The following is a 16,593-nucleotide window of genomic DNA, read 5'->3' on the forward strand; positions in this document are numbered from 1 at the left end:
TGCTGATGGTGGTGTAATGGTGTTGGGGATATTTTCTTGGACACTTTGGGCCCATTAGTACCAATTGAGCATCGCGTCAACGCCACAGCCTACCTAAATATAGTTGCTGACCAGGTCTATGAGTGTAACTAATTAAATGACCTGAAAATGAAAAGTAATCCCTTACTTTAACTTTTCAGCACAAAAGTTATCCAATTACTCGAACTAGTTACTTTGTAACTGACTACACCAAACACTGGGGGTGAGGTGAAAATAAATCTTTGATGCTTTGATTTCGTTGATCTGAAAGCAACAAACTGCAAGCTTAAATTTTATCACTGTTTTGAACACACTAGTTAACAACTATCCTTAAAGCTGACAAACAAAAACTAACATTAAAATGGTTAATTTCAATTTAATGGCACCTTTCACATGTTTACTAACAAGTTTAGAGTTGCTTTCAGCATGTTACCACTTGCTAATACCATCTATGGCTTTTGCATGTGACGGTTAATTTGCACATCACTGACTCAAGTCAAAACAATACAAAGAGATGAACACTTTTTTCACCTTTTTATTTTATTGCACACTACCCTGTATGTCCTCCCAAACACTGTACAGCAGTTTCTCTAGAGTCATTTCAAGAAAAGAAGCCTCCAACAGCCTCATATATATACTTTAGCTTCAGCATTGTCATTGGATTTTTCCATTACATTTTGATAAAAGTTTTAAAGCGCCCCGGTTTTTATTTTTATAACAGAGGGTTTTATACATTCACAGTAAAGCCACTGAATGTTGAAAATCACAGCTTTGATGAAATATAAGGCACAATGTCATGTTAGAAACAACAACGTTGACAGCATGTGGTAGCAATTTACAAAATACTGCAGAATTATGCCTCTGATGAATACTGTACAGTGATTTGCTTTGATGGTTTCACACCACACGATTGAACAGAACGCATTCAGACTGACTGATCGTACTGTTAAATACAAGCCTGTCAACTTAAATAATGCTTGCTAACTAAAGCTCTTAACATGCATTTCTGCAACATCCGAATGAACAGTGCAAACCCGCTTGTAAACAAAATATACATATATGCAGTTCAATGTAAAGACATCATTTGGACGAAATCTGCTGTGATGGTCCAATGCATTCTTATAAAAATGTTCAAAATTAAAGGGATAGTTCATCCAAAAACCATCATTTACTCTCATTTCAAGCATGTATGAGTCTTCAAGCACAAAAGAAGATATTTTGAAGAATGTAGTAAAACCTGTAACCATTGACTTCCATAGTATTTGTTTTCCTACTTTGGAAGTCAATGGTTACAGGTTCCAAGCATTCTTCAAAATATCTTCTTATATGTTTGACAGAAGGAAGAAACTCATAAAGGTTTGAAAACACTTTAGGACATAGGTCTCAAACTGGATTCCTTGAGGGCCGCAGCTTGGCACATTTTTGCTCCAACCTTAATTAAACGCAGCTTATTCAACTAATCAAGTTGTTCAAGACTCTTTTGTACACCTCGATTATTTGGATCAACTGTGTTTGATTAGGGTTGGAGCAAAACTATGTAGAGCTGCGGCCCTCCAGGAATCCAGATTGAGACCTATGCTTTAGGACAGGGGTGTCCAAACTTTGTCCCGGAGGGCCGGTGTCCAGGAGAGTTTAGCTCCAACCCTAATCAAACACTCCTGGACCAGCTAATCAAGCGCTTGGATATACTAGAAACTTCCTGACAGGTGTGTAGAAGCAAGTTGGAGATACATTTTCCAAGACACCGGGTCTCCAGAACCGAGTTTGGACACCCCTGCTTTAGGATGAGTAAATAGTGAGTCAACTTAGATTTTGAGGTGAACTAACCCTTTTATATTGAACTTGATTAATATTTTGATGGTGTGGCATAAGTTTACGTTAATACAAGGAACTTTATTTAACATTAAAATACTTAAAATGGACAGAATACCTTTTTTTGTTTGTTCTAGAAACTATATCAGCAATAACAGGCAGTAATATAATAGCAAATATAAAAATCTAGTGTCTATCCACTCAACGAATCAAACTAATGCATTTAATCAAGTCTCTCTGGTTTCACCTCCTCTGAGTGCAATAATCTCTTCACATGAGAAATTCAACATACAATCAATAACCTGTCATATTTCTCCAGTTCATGTTTAATCTCAGGCGTGAACCTGAAATACACCGGCCCAAGTATTGAGATAAAGATTTTAATTCCTGCAGCAGTTTGTGATTATGAAACGCCTTTGACGATTTTTCACATTTTACATCCAACTGATTGTGAAGTTATGACTGAGGTTCAGACCCAGGTCTGTTACTGTCAGCACCTAGACGGACACAAGACAATAAATACATTTTTTTTCAATCAGGGTTTATACACATTTTTACTACTAAAATTCCATGACTTTTCCATGATTTTTCAAAGCCATTGACCTAATGTTTCATGCATCTACTGTACATATGCGTGGTAAAAGAAAAACTGTGTATGTTTAAATTTATTACAGCATCTCATGAACACAAAATAATCTATTCAGTTTCAGTTTATATTTATATCCATGTAAAACTGATTTAGATGATGCTTTCACTGCACTAATAATGTGAGAGTATGTTATTGGTATACAGATATGTTTTCTACAACTTTTCCAAAACTTTGTGGGTTTTTCTGTTTTTCCAAAACTTTTCCAGGCATAAAAAAATTCCATGTCAAAATTTCATGACTTTTCCAGATTTTCCATGAGTTGCTGGTGATTTTTAAGGGTGAAGGATGTATAAGATTCAACCGTTTACCACAACATGGCTTCATGTGTTTCTAATGTCATGCAACTGAGATTTATTTAAATAAATATAGACCATTTTGAGGGATGTAAACAGTAACAATGGTCTTAATGTATTTCCTGTATTACATTTTTTATTTCTGTAGCTCAAAAAAATCTAAAAATGTCCACATTTTGATAAATAATGTTAAGGGAGTTGTCTTAAACATTAAGATATGATTAAATTGCCTTTTGTTACAGATATGAAATAGTTTGGCAACCAGCAGGAAATGTTCATGGGCCAGTGAAATCGCTACATTGAAATGGTCTAATTGCCCTACTGGTTTCAGAGTAAAACATGTAAGTGTTTATTAATGCTGTAGTTTTACAGTAAAATAATAATTACTTTATTGCTCATTTGTTTTATTTTACAGTACAACAGTGTTATTGCTGTATTTACAAATAATGTAAATAATTTACTTTAAAAAAGTAGCAATATTGCCTATGAAAACTCAAATAGAAAAATAAAAAAAACTACAAAAAATATATTATTCATTTAACAACCTTCTACACTGACGAAAAATGACAATAAATGTTGAATTTTTCTTCAGTGACAAATTAGCCTTTATAAATAACTTCAGAGAAACGACAAGTAATGCATTATATAATGGAATTTGCACTTCCATTACATAAATTTTGAATTAATTAAAAATGTTTAAATACTTTCTTGTAAAATATACACTACCTACTAAAAGTCTTATCATCTATCCAAGTTTTAGGAACAACAAATAATAACTTGACTTCTAGTTGATCATTTGGTATCAGAAGTGGCTTTTATGAAAGGCAAAGGCCTCTAGATTACACTTATTATACCACAATAAAATATGATCATGCCTTGTTTTTAATAATTTAATTAGGACAGTAAGGTCTGACTTTGCTTAGACAAAAGTCTTGTCACTTAACAGAAATAATGTACAGTATAGAATATAAAGTCATGCTGCAGTGGGAAAAAAAAATAATACTGTGTATGACTCCCATGAGCTTGGAGGACTGCATCCATACATCTCTGCTATGACTCAAATAACTGATTAATAAAGTCATCTGGAATGGCAAAGAAAGCGTTCTTGCAGGACTCCCAGAGTTCATCAAGATTCTTTGGATTCATCTTTAATGCCTCCTCCATCTTACATGCTCAATAATGTTCATATCTGGGCTGGCCAATCCTGCAGCACTTTGACCTTCTCTGCTTTCAGGAACTTTGATATGGAGGCTGAAGTAAGAGAAGGAGCGATATATCCTGCTGAAGAATTTGCCCTCTCATGTGGTTTGTAATGTAATGGGCAGCACAAATATCTTGATACCTCAGGCTGTTGAGCCATCTACTCTCGCAAGCCCTTGTACTGAATGTAACCCCAAACCATGATTTTTTTCTTCACCAAACTTGACTGATTTTTATGAGAATCTTGGGTATATGTGTGTTCCAACAGGTCTTCTGCAGTATTTATGATGATTGGGGTGCAGTTCAACAGATAATACATCAGAAAAACTGACCTTCTGCCACTTTTCCAAACGATCAACAAGAAGTCAAGTTATTATTTGTTGCTCTTAAAACTGGGATTGATGACAAAACTTTTGTCAGCTAGTGTACTTTATTAATCCATTTCTGTTAAACTTTCTTTTTTTATTATTGTAGTAAAGCCTTTCCAAAATTGCAGAGCCAATTGCTGATTGGGAAAAGTTATTGGGAAGAGTTTGAAATTCAACCGGTAATAAAATACACAGTTTCTTTACATATTTAGTATCAACAGCATTTCATAACCCATAGCCTCCTAAAAACCCCCAATAATAAATATATTACCTGATTGTCAAGGTAAGTGAACGCCGCCTCCTGCGAATTCACGGTTACATTTTCTGGCTTCGCCTTCACTCCATAAAAGGAGGCGGTCTCCACAGTGATGTAAGTGGCCTCCTCATGATTATGCAGCACCTCTGACATCATTGTGTTCTGAAGACCATTAACAAAGGACATTGTTATTATAGCATTATTAATGACTCCAAACAACATACACGCTACAGATCAATGTGATTTACACAACTTATCTGAAAAAATGATTGTTTAGAGAACATTAACTAGCAGGTTGCACGTTTAAAGTCCACATGAAATGGAAGCTGTGACTGTTTTTTTTCCTAAATTCATGTAGAAAACAGTGGGCGTGGCTTGTTTTTTTACTGCGGGCTAAGTGGATGTAGTAAAGTAGGCATTTCATTCAGAAAGATTGGGAAAGGGTTTCGACAGAATTATTAAAACCCAACAGACTCCTCCTCCTCACCATTTCTGTTTGTTATCAAAACTGACAGCTGGAGGGGCGGAGTTAAGCGTGTTAGCCACGCCCAAAACCTCAGACAGACAAAGGGCTCTATTTTGACGGTTCATGCACGGAGCGCAAAACGCAGGGCGCAAACGCTTTCACGGGCGTGTCAGGACGCGTTTTTGCTAATTTAAGGACGGGAAATCTGCCTTGGATAGGGAAACCTTTAAGCACAAACATCAATTAGTCTATAAATAAATACTTTTGTTTGTTAAGCGCAAATATTCGTTTCAAAACTATTTCTAAATTCAGTTCTAATTTCCATATGGTCTAAAACCTGACAGGTGGGCAAATCTAAGCTTGTTTTTAATAAAACAAATATAAATATGGATATAAAATAATACTGCTAATAATAATAATAACATTATACAAAAGCAAATAGTTATGAATGAACTGAAAAAGCCTCCTGAGATAAAGAAGACATAAAAGCAGTGGTTTTTCATATTTATGTAGGCTAGAAAATAATATGTTTTGTAATATTTTAATCCTTTATATTTATATTCTATATCTATTCTTATTATATCCTATAAATATCCTTAATATTTACATTTTTTCATATGTAAAGATATTTGCCTATTGCTCTCTTGTGCGTATTAAGCAGTGCGTAAGCGAGGCGCAACTCTGCGCCGGAGTTTAGACCGGGTTAGTTTTGGTCTAATTAAAAATCTAACATAGATTCTCAAAATAGCAACGCGCCAGTGGTCAGCCTCAGGACGCCTTCCTTTTTAGACCAGAACGCCTATGGGCGCAAAAATGAGCGCTAATGCATTTGCTATTTAAACAGCGTAGCGCATCGCCTCAAAACGACTCCTGCGCCAAGCTTAAACTACCAAAAGACTACTGCGCCACGCCTTGCGCCACACTGCGCCGGGTGTATGATAGGGCCCATAATCTGAGTATTTAACTAAAAAATAACATATCAGATTTCAATGAATGATTTCAAGGGCAAACAATTTTTTCTTAATGACATGCACGGATGAAATGTTCACTCCAAAACTAGCAATGTGAGCTTACAAAATCACATGGTTACTTTTGATGTTATTTGTACTTTAATAGAAAAACAATTATATGAAAACAAGAGTAGCATTTAAACAGTTAAATTAGTAAATGTTTTCTAATGTGTCCATAGTGTGAGGATCTGATGAAAGCTGACTGAAAGTAGAGCACGCTGGGGCTGTTTTCAGTACCTGTTCTACTGTGAAATAGATGTAAGCGTATTGATTGCTCTCATACGAGTCAATGGTCTCTCCATCATCCCAGTACAGATCACCCTTGGCCCGGCCGTCCTCGCTCAGACTCACAATCAGATGAAGAGGCTGACCGCTGCTCACCCATAATGTGGTGTTCGGTCTCTGAAACACAAACACAACATTATTTATATATAATAACTTTAACTTATAATAATATAGAACATATAATACTATAACATATAATAACTTGTAAAAACATGCCCACACATGCATTACAGAATAAATATATGAAGATCAAATTATTTAGATCTTTGGGTTCATTCTATAAAGCTGGACTTATTTAGATAAGAGTGAAAATGTTAATGCCTGTCTGAGAAAAGTGTATAAAGTGTGCAGTGAGGGGTTTTACTGCCTTAAAACATCTATAATGATTATAAAATTAAAGTTGACAACTTTGCGGATTTTGCCTATTGGAGGTTATTTTTAGAACATAACTCCCATGAATAATGAGGAATATACAGGGCATCCGGAAAGTGTTCCCTTTTTTTCGTTTCACTTTTTTCACAGTTTTTATGTAACAGCCTTATTCCAAAATGGATTAAATTCATTTATTTCCTCAAAATTCTAAACTCAATACCCCATAATGACAATCTGAAAAAAGATGTTTTGAAATTGCTGCAAATTTATAAAAAATAAAAAATATTGTATTTATGTAAAGTTTTTTTTTTGTTTATTTATTTTTACTATTATTATGTTTTGTATGTGTGTTTTTTATTTTTTATTTATTTATTGAGGTTTATATTATTTATCTGTATTTACTAGATTTATGATAGCAACATCTAATGACAGCCACTGCCGTTGTTGGGGAGGGAAAAGGGAATGTTAAAAGGAGATAAACATTTGTAAATTGATTATACTGTTAAATTAATGAAGAAAATAAAAATGTAATCATAAAAAAAAAGAAAAATCACATGTACATAACTATTCACAGCCTTTAATCAATACTTTGTTGATGCACCTTTGGCAGTAATTACAACCTCAAGTCTTTTTGCATAGGATGCCACAAGCTTGGCACACCTGTCTTTGGGAATTTTTGCGCCGGGGTACAGCCAGTTTCAAATCTCTCCAGAAATGTTCAATAGGATTCAAGTCTGGGCTCTGTCTGGGCCACTCAAGGACATTCTCAGAGTTGTTGTGAAACCACTCCATTGATATTTGGCTGTGTTTTGGGTCATTGTCCTGCTGGAAGATGAACAGTCGCCCTAGTCTGAGGTCAAGAGCATGCTGAAGCAGGTTTTCATTCAGAATGTCTCTGTACATTGCTGCATTCATCTTTCCCTCTATCCTGACTAGTCTTCCAGTTCCTGCTGCTGAAAAACATCCCCACAGCCTGATGCTGTCAACACCATGCTTCACTGTAGGGATGGTATTAGCCTGGCATTCACTCCAAAGAGTTTGATTTTATTCTCATCAGACCAGAGAAATTTGTTTCTTATGGTCTGAGAGTCCTTTAGATGCCTTTTGGCAAATTCCAGGCGGGAAGTGGCTTCTGTCTGGCCACTCTACCATACAGGCTCTTCTCTCTCTCCACAGAAGAACGCTAAAGCTCAGACAGAGTCACCATTGGGTTATTGACCACCTCCCTGACTAAAGCCCTTCTCCCCCGATGACTCAGCTTAGATGGCCGGCCAGCTCTAGGAAGAGTCCTGGTGGTTCCAAACATCTTCCACTTACAGATGATGGAGGCCACTGTGCTCATTGGAACTTTCAGAGAAGAAGTTTTTCTGTAACCTTCCCCAGCCTTGTGCTTCGAGACAATCCGGTCTCAGAGGTCTACACACAATTCCTTTGTCTTCATGCTTGGTTTGTGCTTTGACATGCACTGTCAACCCTGGGACAGGTGTATGCCTTTTCAAATCATGTCCACATTGCAAAAAATGCTTTTCTTGCTTAGATTTTTTGTCTTGTTTCTAGTCTAAATGTCTAAAACGTCTTATATCAAGAGGCATTTTCCAAACAAGCAAAACATATTGTCTCGTTTTGAGAAATAATATGCCAATAATAAGTGAGTTTTTCCTTAAACCAAGCAAAATAATCTGCCAATGGGGTAAGCAAAATAATCTTGTTTTTTCTTTTGAAAAAAGATTATTTTGCTTACCCCATTGGCAGATTATTTTGCTTGTTTTAAGGAAAAACTCATGTATTATTGGCATATTATTTCTCAAAACAAGAAAATATGTTTTTCTTGTCTAGAAAATTCTTCTTGATTTAGGAATTTTCAGATATTTGGACTAGAAACAAGACAAAAAAATCTAAGTAAGAAAAGCATTTTTTGCGGTGCAATCAACTAAATTGACCACAGGTGAACTCCAATTAATCTGCTGAAACATCTCAAGAATGATCAGTGGAACCCGAATGTAGCTGAGCTCAATTTAGAGCTTCACGGCAAAGGCTGCGAATACTGATGTACATGTGATTTTTCAGCTTATTTATTTTTATAAAATTGTAACAATTAAAAAAAAATAGTTTCGTATTCTCATTATGGGTTATTGTATGTAGAATTGTGAGGAAATAAATGAAATGAATCCATTCTGGAATAAGGCTGTAACATAAAAAATTTGGAAAAAGTGACGCGCTATGAATATTTCCAGATGCACCGTATATATGATTCACCTGTGTAGGTATGACTGATCCCTCTCTGAGATGCAGGTTGATTTTGTCTGCTGGAGCCTCAAGCTTGATTTCTTCTCCACTGCTTATCAATGAGTTCCCCTGCATTTCAAACCAACAAATTTGTATACTGCATGAGACTGGCAAGTTAAACTAGCGAACAACCTCAAGAGAGGATTTGATTAGAGGTGTGACTTACCGTGTGAAAGTCATACCAGAGACCTTTAGGGAAATATCCCACAACATAATCTCGCCCTGCATCCAAAACCGGTGTGACAAGCAAACTCTTCCCCCATAGGAACTGTTTATCAATCCCATACGTCTTTTCATCAGTAGGGAACCTGAAGTACAGCACAGACACTGGTTCACTTTTATATAAGGGCTTAACATTTCCTAGAGTTATTGATATTTAAAAGACATTTTTTTGTTTACTGATTATGTTTATTTATGTAGCATGGCGATCCTGCGGAACCTTTTGTTCCACTGTATGTCCAAACATATTTTTATTATTATTTTTTTAAGTGCACATGCACACTAAAATAAGTTGTAAGAATTTAATACACAAAGTTTTCAGGTCAAACACATTTAACTTACTGGAAAAGCAGTGGTGTGGCGACTGTGCGTCCGCTGACGTGTGCGTGATGGAAGAGTGTGTAGAGATGTGGGAACAGGGAATAGCGAAGCAGGATGGCTTCTTTCATTGCCGTACGAGCTGCAGGACTGAATGCAGTTGGTTCCTGATCCTGCGGTAAAACAATCAAAAACATAACGATATAAAAACAATATGTACCAGCAAAACAACCGATAGACCTTAACACTACAGGAATATCAATAAAAAAAGTCTAAAAGCCAAGCAAGGCTCCAAAAACAGCACATGATATTTAAGAATTAGGAGCTATAATACTCAAGAGTTGTAGTGTATTGGTGTACAAAGATGATTTAATAATAACTTCTGAATTAAAAAAGCAGGAACAACTGAAAGTGCACACTTATATACACATTTTACATTCGGATGGCCTAATACTTATGTTAAAATTAATTTTATACATAAAGAATTAGTTATACTTAAGTATAAAAGATTAATGTTATAGCTTGATTTGAAAGTTTTCTTAGTCTAACAACATTGATATACATTTATGCAGCTGAAGTCAAAATTTTTAGCCCTCTTGTCAATTAGTTTTTTTCAAATATTTCCCAAATGATGTTTAACAGAGGCAGGAATTTTTTACAGTATTTCCTATAATATTTTTTCTTCTAGAAAAAGATTTATTTGTTTAATTTCGGCTCAAATAAAAGCAGTTTTTAATTTAAAAATAAATATATTTTAAGGTCAACATTATTATCCTCCTTAAACAATATTTTTTCGATTGTCTACAGAACAAACCATTGTTATATAATGATTAGCCTAATTATCTAACTAGCTTAATTAACCTAATTAACTTTAAGCCTTTAAATGTTACTTTAAGCTGAAAACTAGTATCCTAAAAAATATCAAGTAGTATATTATGTTCTGTCATCATGGCAAAGATATATAAAAAAATAAATAAAAAAAAATAGTTATCAAAACTATTACATTTAGAAATGTGTTGTAAAAATCTTTCCATTAAACAGAAATTGGGAGAAAAAAATATACACAAGGGGGCTAATAATTCTGTCTGCAACTGTATGTATATAACTGGCTAATGAGAAGTTTGTAAAGGGTTTATTGTGTTTGGGCTGCTTGTGAGCAGAACAACACATTTGGCATAGCTTGAGGATAAATCTACGGTTTTTATAGAAAGAGCTTCACAAGTTTGTCAAGAATGCAGAAAAGTTGTAAAGAAAAAAAAATCTCTGGCTTCAGTTAATTATGATACATCAAATATACTATTATTACTCATGTATACAAGCTAGAAATGTGAGTGATGAGTCCTCCCGTTTCATGTGCACAAATTCTAAACAATACGCAACATATCAGTGAGCGAAACCCAGTGTTTGTGCAGATGGGAGAAAGTTCACCTGTTCATCAATGGAGTTGTGGTTTCTTGTGAAAGGGTAAAAAGCTCCGAGCTGCGTCCATCGCACACACAGCTCTTCTGTAGTGCTGCCGCCAAACCCACAAATGTCTGCTCCAATCAGAGGGATACCCAGGATGTTAAATGTCAGCATACCTGTGAGAAAAAAGAACAAACAATTGTCAGAAAATCTGCATTAAGCAAAACTCAGCAGTGTGTGAGTGTGTATTTGTGCTCATATCCCGGTGGTGACTTAAAGCTGAATGTACACAGACTCATGGCGACTTGTGTGTATTTTGTGGGCACAAAAATAGAGGTATCCATGAGTAAACATGTTTAGAAATCAAAAACAAAGAAGTATTTGCAAAAAAATGCAGATTGTTTACAGGTTTTGGGGATAAAGTGAGAGAGAAAGATAATATATGGTCTGATAGTATTATAGAAGAAACATCATTACGTATCTTACAGTCTTCACCGAGATATAGACACAAGTGTGTTTGTGTGTGTGTTTATACCTGGTATAGATGTGGCCAGATCTTTCCACTGGCTCCTGTTGTCTCCGAGCCAGTGGCCTGAATACTTGCCCTGACTGGGAAACGTAGAGCGGGAAATAATGAAGGGACGCTTCTTTGTGATCCTCCTCAAAGCACTGAGACAGAAAGATGGACATCAGCCACTAGCAATATTAAAGAAAGACTCCAAATGCTTTATCTGTCTTCATTTCAAATGTTCTATATACCCAGAAATGTTTTGGTTGAAAGATGTGTTTCTGCCTATTTATTTGTAAAGTGCCACTTGATCTGACACTTTTCTTTTTTCAGGAAGAATGCATTAAATTGATCTGAAGTGAAAATAGTTTTCATTATATCAACAAAAGCCTTCTATTACAAATACAGCTTTCTACCTTTTTTTTAATTTTAATTTTTATTTTTTTACTATTTTATATTGTTTATACTGTTGTATAATCAGCTTTGTATTACTTTTTTGCTGCTATGTCATTGTTTTGTGCCACTAGACCCCAAAAAAACATTTGGATGATTTCTCAAGGTATATTGAAGACTGGAGAAGAGAAATCAATATTAACATATTTAAATTATATTTTAAATAAAAGTTAAAGAAAACAGCTATTTTAAGTAATAGTATTTATTTATTTATTTATTTATTTACTTATTTGTATATATTAATAAACACACTGTGTTGGTCAGACTTTTTTCTTTAAACAATTTAAATTATCAATAACAATACATGTTGAACGTTACTTTATGTAAATACAGTTGAAATCAAAATGATTTGCCCTCCTGTGAATAGTTTTTTCCTTTTCAATTATTTTCCCTAATGATGTTTAACAGAGCAATGAATTTTTCCACAGTATTTGCTTTTATTTTTTCTTCTGGAGAAAATCTTATTTGTTTTATTTAAGCCATAAGCTATATAATAAAAGCAGTTTTAAATTTTTTTTTATCATTTTGAGATCAATATTATTAGCCCCTTAAGCTATATTTTTATTTATAGAACAAACTATCAAAATACAATGACTTGCCTAATTACTCCAACCTGCCTAATTAACCTAGTTAAGCCTTAAAATTGCCCTTTAAAGCTGAATACTAGTATCTTAAATTAAATCTAGCAAAATATTAATGTACTGTCATCATGGCAAAAATCAAATAAATCAGTTATTAAAACTATTATGTTTAGAAATGCGTTGAAAAATATCTTCTCTCCATTAAACAGAAATTGAAACAAAACAAAAAAATAAATAAAGGGGGGCTAATAATTCTAATTGTTTATGTGTATTATTTTACCTTTCAGTAGCCTGTGCCTCCATGAGTCCATACAGACTGTGTATGTTATAGTGAACAGAGATCTTCTGACGTGCAGATGCACACACAGTCTTGCCCTTTAATGTACCACCCAGAATACCTGCAGCAGACAAAACCCTCTCTTACTCGGGAAGAAAAACAATCCAACATTGCATTCATAGTGTAAATCTCCACACACTGATACCTGGTGTGTAGGGAGGATTTTCCAGTTCATTGTCTGGACAACCATTCAGTGACCCATCAAAAAAGTTAGACGGCTCATTCATGTCCTTAAGGAAGAAATATAAAAAAATCTGACCAATGCATGGGTAAATGCAAAAGTTGATGATCAAAAGGAGAATAATGCACAACTTACAATCCACACGCCATCGAATGGCACTTTGTTATGAAATCTCTGCAGATTCTGGTACCACCATTCATGAGTGTCCGGATTGGAGAAATCTGGAAAAGCAGTTAGTCCTGGCCAAACCTTAAAATACAATAAAAATAAAAAACATATATACTAACAATCGAAAATATTAAATTTTTATATACAGTTGAAGTCAGAATTATTAGCCCCCTTTAGATTTTTTTTTCTTTTTTAAATATTTCCCAAATGATTTTTAACAGAGCAAGGAAATTTTCACAGTATGTCTGATAATATTTTTTTCTTCTGGAGAAAGTCTTATTTGTTTTATTTCGTCTAGAATAAAAGCAGTTATTCATTTCTAAAAAAATATTTTTGTGACAAAATTATTAGCCCCTTTAAGCTATTTTTTTTGCCTTGTTCACCTTATTAACCAAGTTAAGCCTTTAAATGTCACTTTAAGCTGTATAGAAGAGTCTTGAAAAATATCTAGTAAAATATTATTTACTGTCATCATGGCAAAGATAAAATAAATCAGTTATTAGAAATAGGTTTTTAAAACTATTATGCTTAGAAATATGCTGAAACAATCTGCCCTCCATTAAACAGAAATTGGGGAAAAAAATAAACAGGGGGTGATACAAGTCACCTTTAAAAATAATAATAATAATACATTTTATTTGTATAGCACTTTTCCAACATACACGCAACTCAAAGTGCCTCACAAACAACAACAAAAAAGCATTAAAATACCACATAAACTTGTCACACATACTCTGATAAAAGCATTTATGTACACAAAATATAAGCATATATCCACATGATCACGCACACAATAGTCCTTACATATGCAAGCACACACCATACATAGACACATAAACCTACAACAATATAGATATGATAAATGATATGATAATGCAAATGTAAGCATGATATGATAAATGTAAGCAGGTCATCAAAAAAAAAAAAATCCAGATACTGTCACAAAATCCGAATTGAAAATCAAGATCTGCAATGTAAATACTCTGAAATTCTATAGGGAAAAAGCCAGTCAGTAGTTTGCTATTTTCTATTAATATCTAAACAAATATTTTGCAGTGTTTGCATGGTCGTTGCATAGAATTCAATGTAAATTAATATAAAACTATTGCATACATAAAATTATATGCATGTTCATTAAAATGGACGTAAATTTATTACAGGTTGATTAAAAGAAACACCAAAATTGTTTTGCATTTTGTGATTTTTTTAAATAAAAAAAAAATATTTTTCATTCATAAATTAGCAAAATATTTGAATTCTAAGACTATTCTATTCAAACGTTTCATCTTTAGGGATTTCTTTAAAATAGTGTAAAAATCTTGTCTCGTTCTCATGAACCCAATCTCGCGTCTCGTCTCGTCACACCCCTAATACATACGATTTCACAGTATTACCATTTTTACTCTATTTTTGATCAGAAAAAGCTTAGATTTGTGTACCTTTCCAATAAGGATGTCTCCATTTGAGTCATTGATGAAGATGCCCTTCTTCTTACCCTCATCAAACGGCCAGTAAGAGCCAGGTGGCTGAGAGTTACTAATTCCAGGATCCTGATGAGGAAACACACTTCAGTAACACATCCTAATGCTTCAGTGAGGGTTTCAACTACCGTCATGTGAAACATTCAATTGCCAAATGGGCCTCATGACTGTCAGTCTGATCTAATGCTTCAAAAAAGAGACAAGACCTAAATGAGGAAGCGTGTCATGTGGATGTTTTGCAGGAGAAACATACTAATAATCCTGCAGAATGCATTGGCCTCTCTCCTTTCACTTTTATAGTTGATTTGCTTTCAGTAAATGTCTACTGTCCCAAGCGTCTCTCGCACTGGCCCCGGACCATCGAGCAGTCCTTATTGTTGAGCCCTGATTAAGCCTTATTTACTCTATTATAATCCATTTTAATGACTCTGATATTTAGACAGCCTCTGTAATTGAATTAAACAAACTTAGTTTCAGATAAATAATTAAGACATTAACAAATTCAGAAAAAACAAGTATAGATTTGCATTTTATTTATTGGACTGCTCCACTAAAACCAAGGAGTCTGACAGTGCATCAGTCTTTTAACTGTGAATATTAAAACTGCACACCTTATAGGTCGGAATTATCTTTTACGCAATCAAAATTACCAGAAGGGTTTGCATTGGGATTTGCATAACACTGTTAACAAGTTGTATTATTAATTCTGTGTTATTTTGTATACAGACAACAAACAGATGACCCCAGAATATTAACACAATTATTGTTTTTTACCAATTTGGTATTTCTATATGTAGAATTTGGCCTTTGTGTATATGTAACATAAAAAATGAAATTTGAAAAGTAAATTTTCTTTTCTTTACACTTTTTTAGGGGTTTCTACCTCTAATGGAAAGGACAGTTGGGATTACAGACAGGAAAGTGTGGGAAGCAGAGAGAAGGGAAGAATCGGTAAAGAATGTCGAGTTGGGAATAGAACGAGAGTGGGAGATTTAATCTGTGCATTCAATTTCTTGGTCAAATGAAATTATTCCTGATAGTCTATTATCGACATCAACCATTTAATGGAATGAATTGCATTCCCACTCTGGGTTCATGCTTCTCCGTACATACAAATGACCTATATTTTTAATATGTAAACTGAACATTTTGTGAGGGAGTGCAAAAGTTTTGGAGAGAATGTGCAAACATTGTTAGAGAAAGAAAAAATTTTAATATATAAACATTTCCTACCGCCACATCTCTTTAGTGGCTCTGTAGGTATTAACATTTAAATGCTTTTTCAAATTTGAATCAATCAATCAATTTTTTTCTGTACCAGAATCATGACATAGTGTTGATCATGTCGTTGAAGGTCTTTCACCAGGTCTGGAAGGGTGGAAAAGCCTGAAGGGTCGTAAGTGAAGTCTAGACTTCTATCCATGTAGTCAATATCGTTCCACTGAACATCCTGAAAGACCATAAATATTAGTATAATTTGCATTCAGTGAAAACACAACTTTCTTTTCTGCCACATAGGGATGCAATGATTATAGATTTTGGTTGTACAATTATAATCTGTGGAATAACCACGGTTTTACGGTTATCACGATTGTTATTCATTAATTTCAAATGATAATTAGTTTAGAAAACCACTTAAAAAAAACTCTGCATATTTTAAAGTGTTGTTTAAATTACAAAAATACAATAAATATAAATATATTACATAGAATAAATAAATAAATAAATAAAAGTGAAATATAAATATAAGTGGAAAAAAAGTTTTGGCATTTAAACATAAGTAATAATTTTACACTGAAAATAAAAAATAGAACAACAAATAAATGAATAAATAAAATAGTATTTGTCTATAGTAAATCTAAGATACGTATTAGCTAAATATTTCCCTTTTAACGCCAACAAATGTAGTTAAAGGCTGCTGAACCTCT

General features: G+C 34.0%; 1 protein-coding gene across 25 annotated transcripts in view; it reads right to left on the bottom strand.

The window, feature by feature from the left end:
• The window catches only part of gaa2 (alpha glucosidase 2), a 36,583-nt gene that overhangs the window by 7,253 nt on the left and 12,737 nt on the right, over positions 1-16,593 (bottom strand). For 4 of the 25 annotated variants that reach the window (XM_005170879.6, XM_002660364.7, XM_073949351.1 and 1 more), the window contains exons 8-20: positions 15,984-16,115; positions 14,624-14,734; positions 13,152-13,265; positions 12,981-13,065; positions 12,779-12,896; positions 11,492-11,625; positions 10,981-11,132; positions 9,577-9,725; positions 9,182-9,323; positions 8,986-9,084; positions 6,310-6,474; positions 4,612-4,758; positions 706-2,327 (exon numbers count right to left, since the gene is read on the bottom strand). In XM_005170879.6, the coding sequence (XP_005170936.2) occupies positions 2,265-2,327; positions 4,612-4,758; positions 6,310-6,474; positions 8,986-9,084; positions 9,182-9,323; positions 9,577-9,725; positions 10,981-11,132; positions 11,492-11,625; positions 12,779-12,896; positions 12,981-13,065; positions 13,152-13,265; positions 14,624-14,734; positions 15,984-16,115 (1,611 nt within the window). In that variant the 3' untranslated portion in view covers positions 706-2,264. Of the gene's footprint in view, positions 1-705; positions 2,328-4,611; positions 4,759-6,309; positions 6,475-8,985; positions 9,085-9,181; positions 9,324-9,576; positions 9,726-10,980; positions 11,133-11,491; positions 11,626-12,778; positions 12,897-12,980; positions 13,066-13,151; positions 13,266-14,623; positions 14,735-15,983; positions 16,116-16,593 lie in introns of those variants that run through there. The other 21 variants (XR_012405454.1, XR_012405452.1, XR_012405456.1 and 18 more) reach the window with 9 other exon arrangements.

Source organism: Danio rerio, chromosome 1 (genome assembly GCF_049306965.1).
Source record: "Danio rerio strain Tuebingen ecotype United States chromosome 1, GRCz12tu, whole genome shotgun sequence".
In the NCBI taxonomy this organism is placed as follows: Eukaryota; Metazoa; Chordata; class Actinopteri; order Cypriniformes; family Danionidae; genus Danio; species Danio rerio.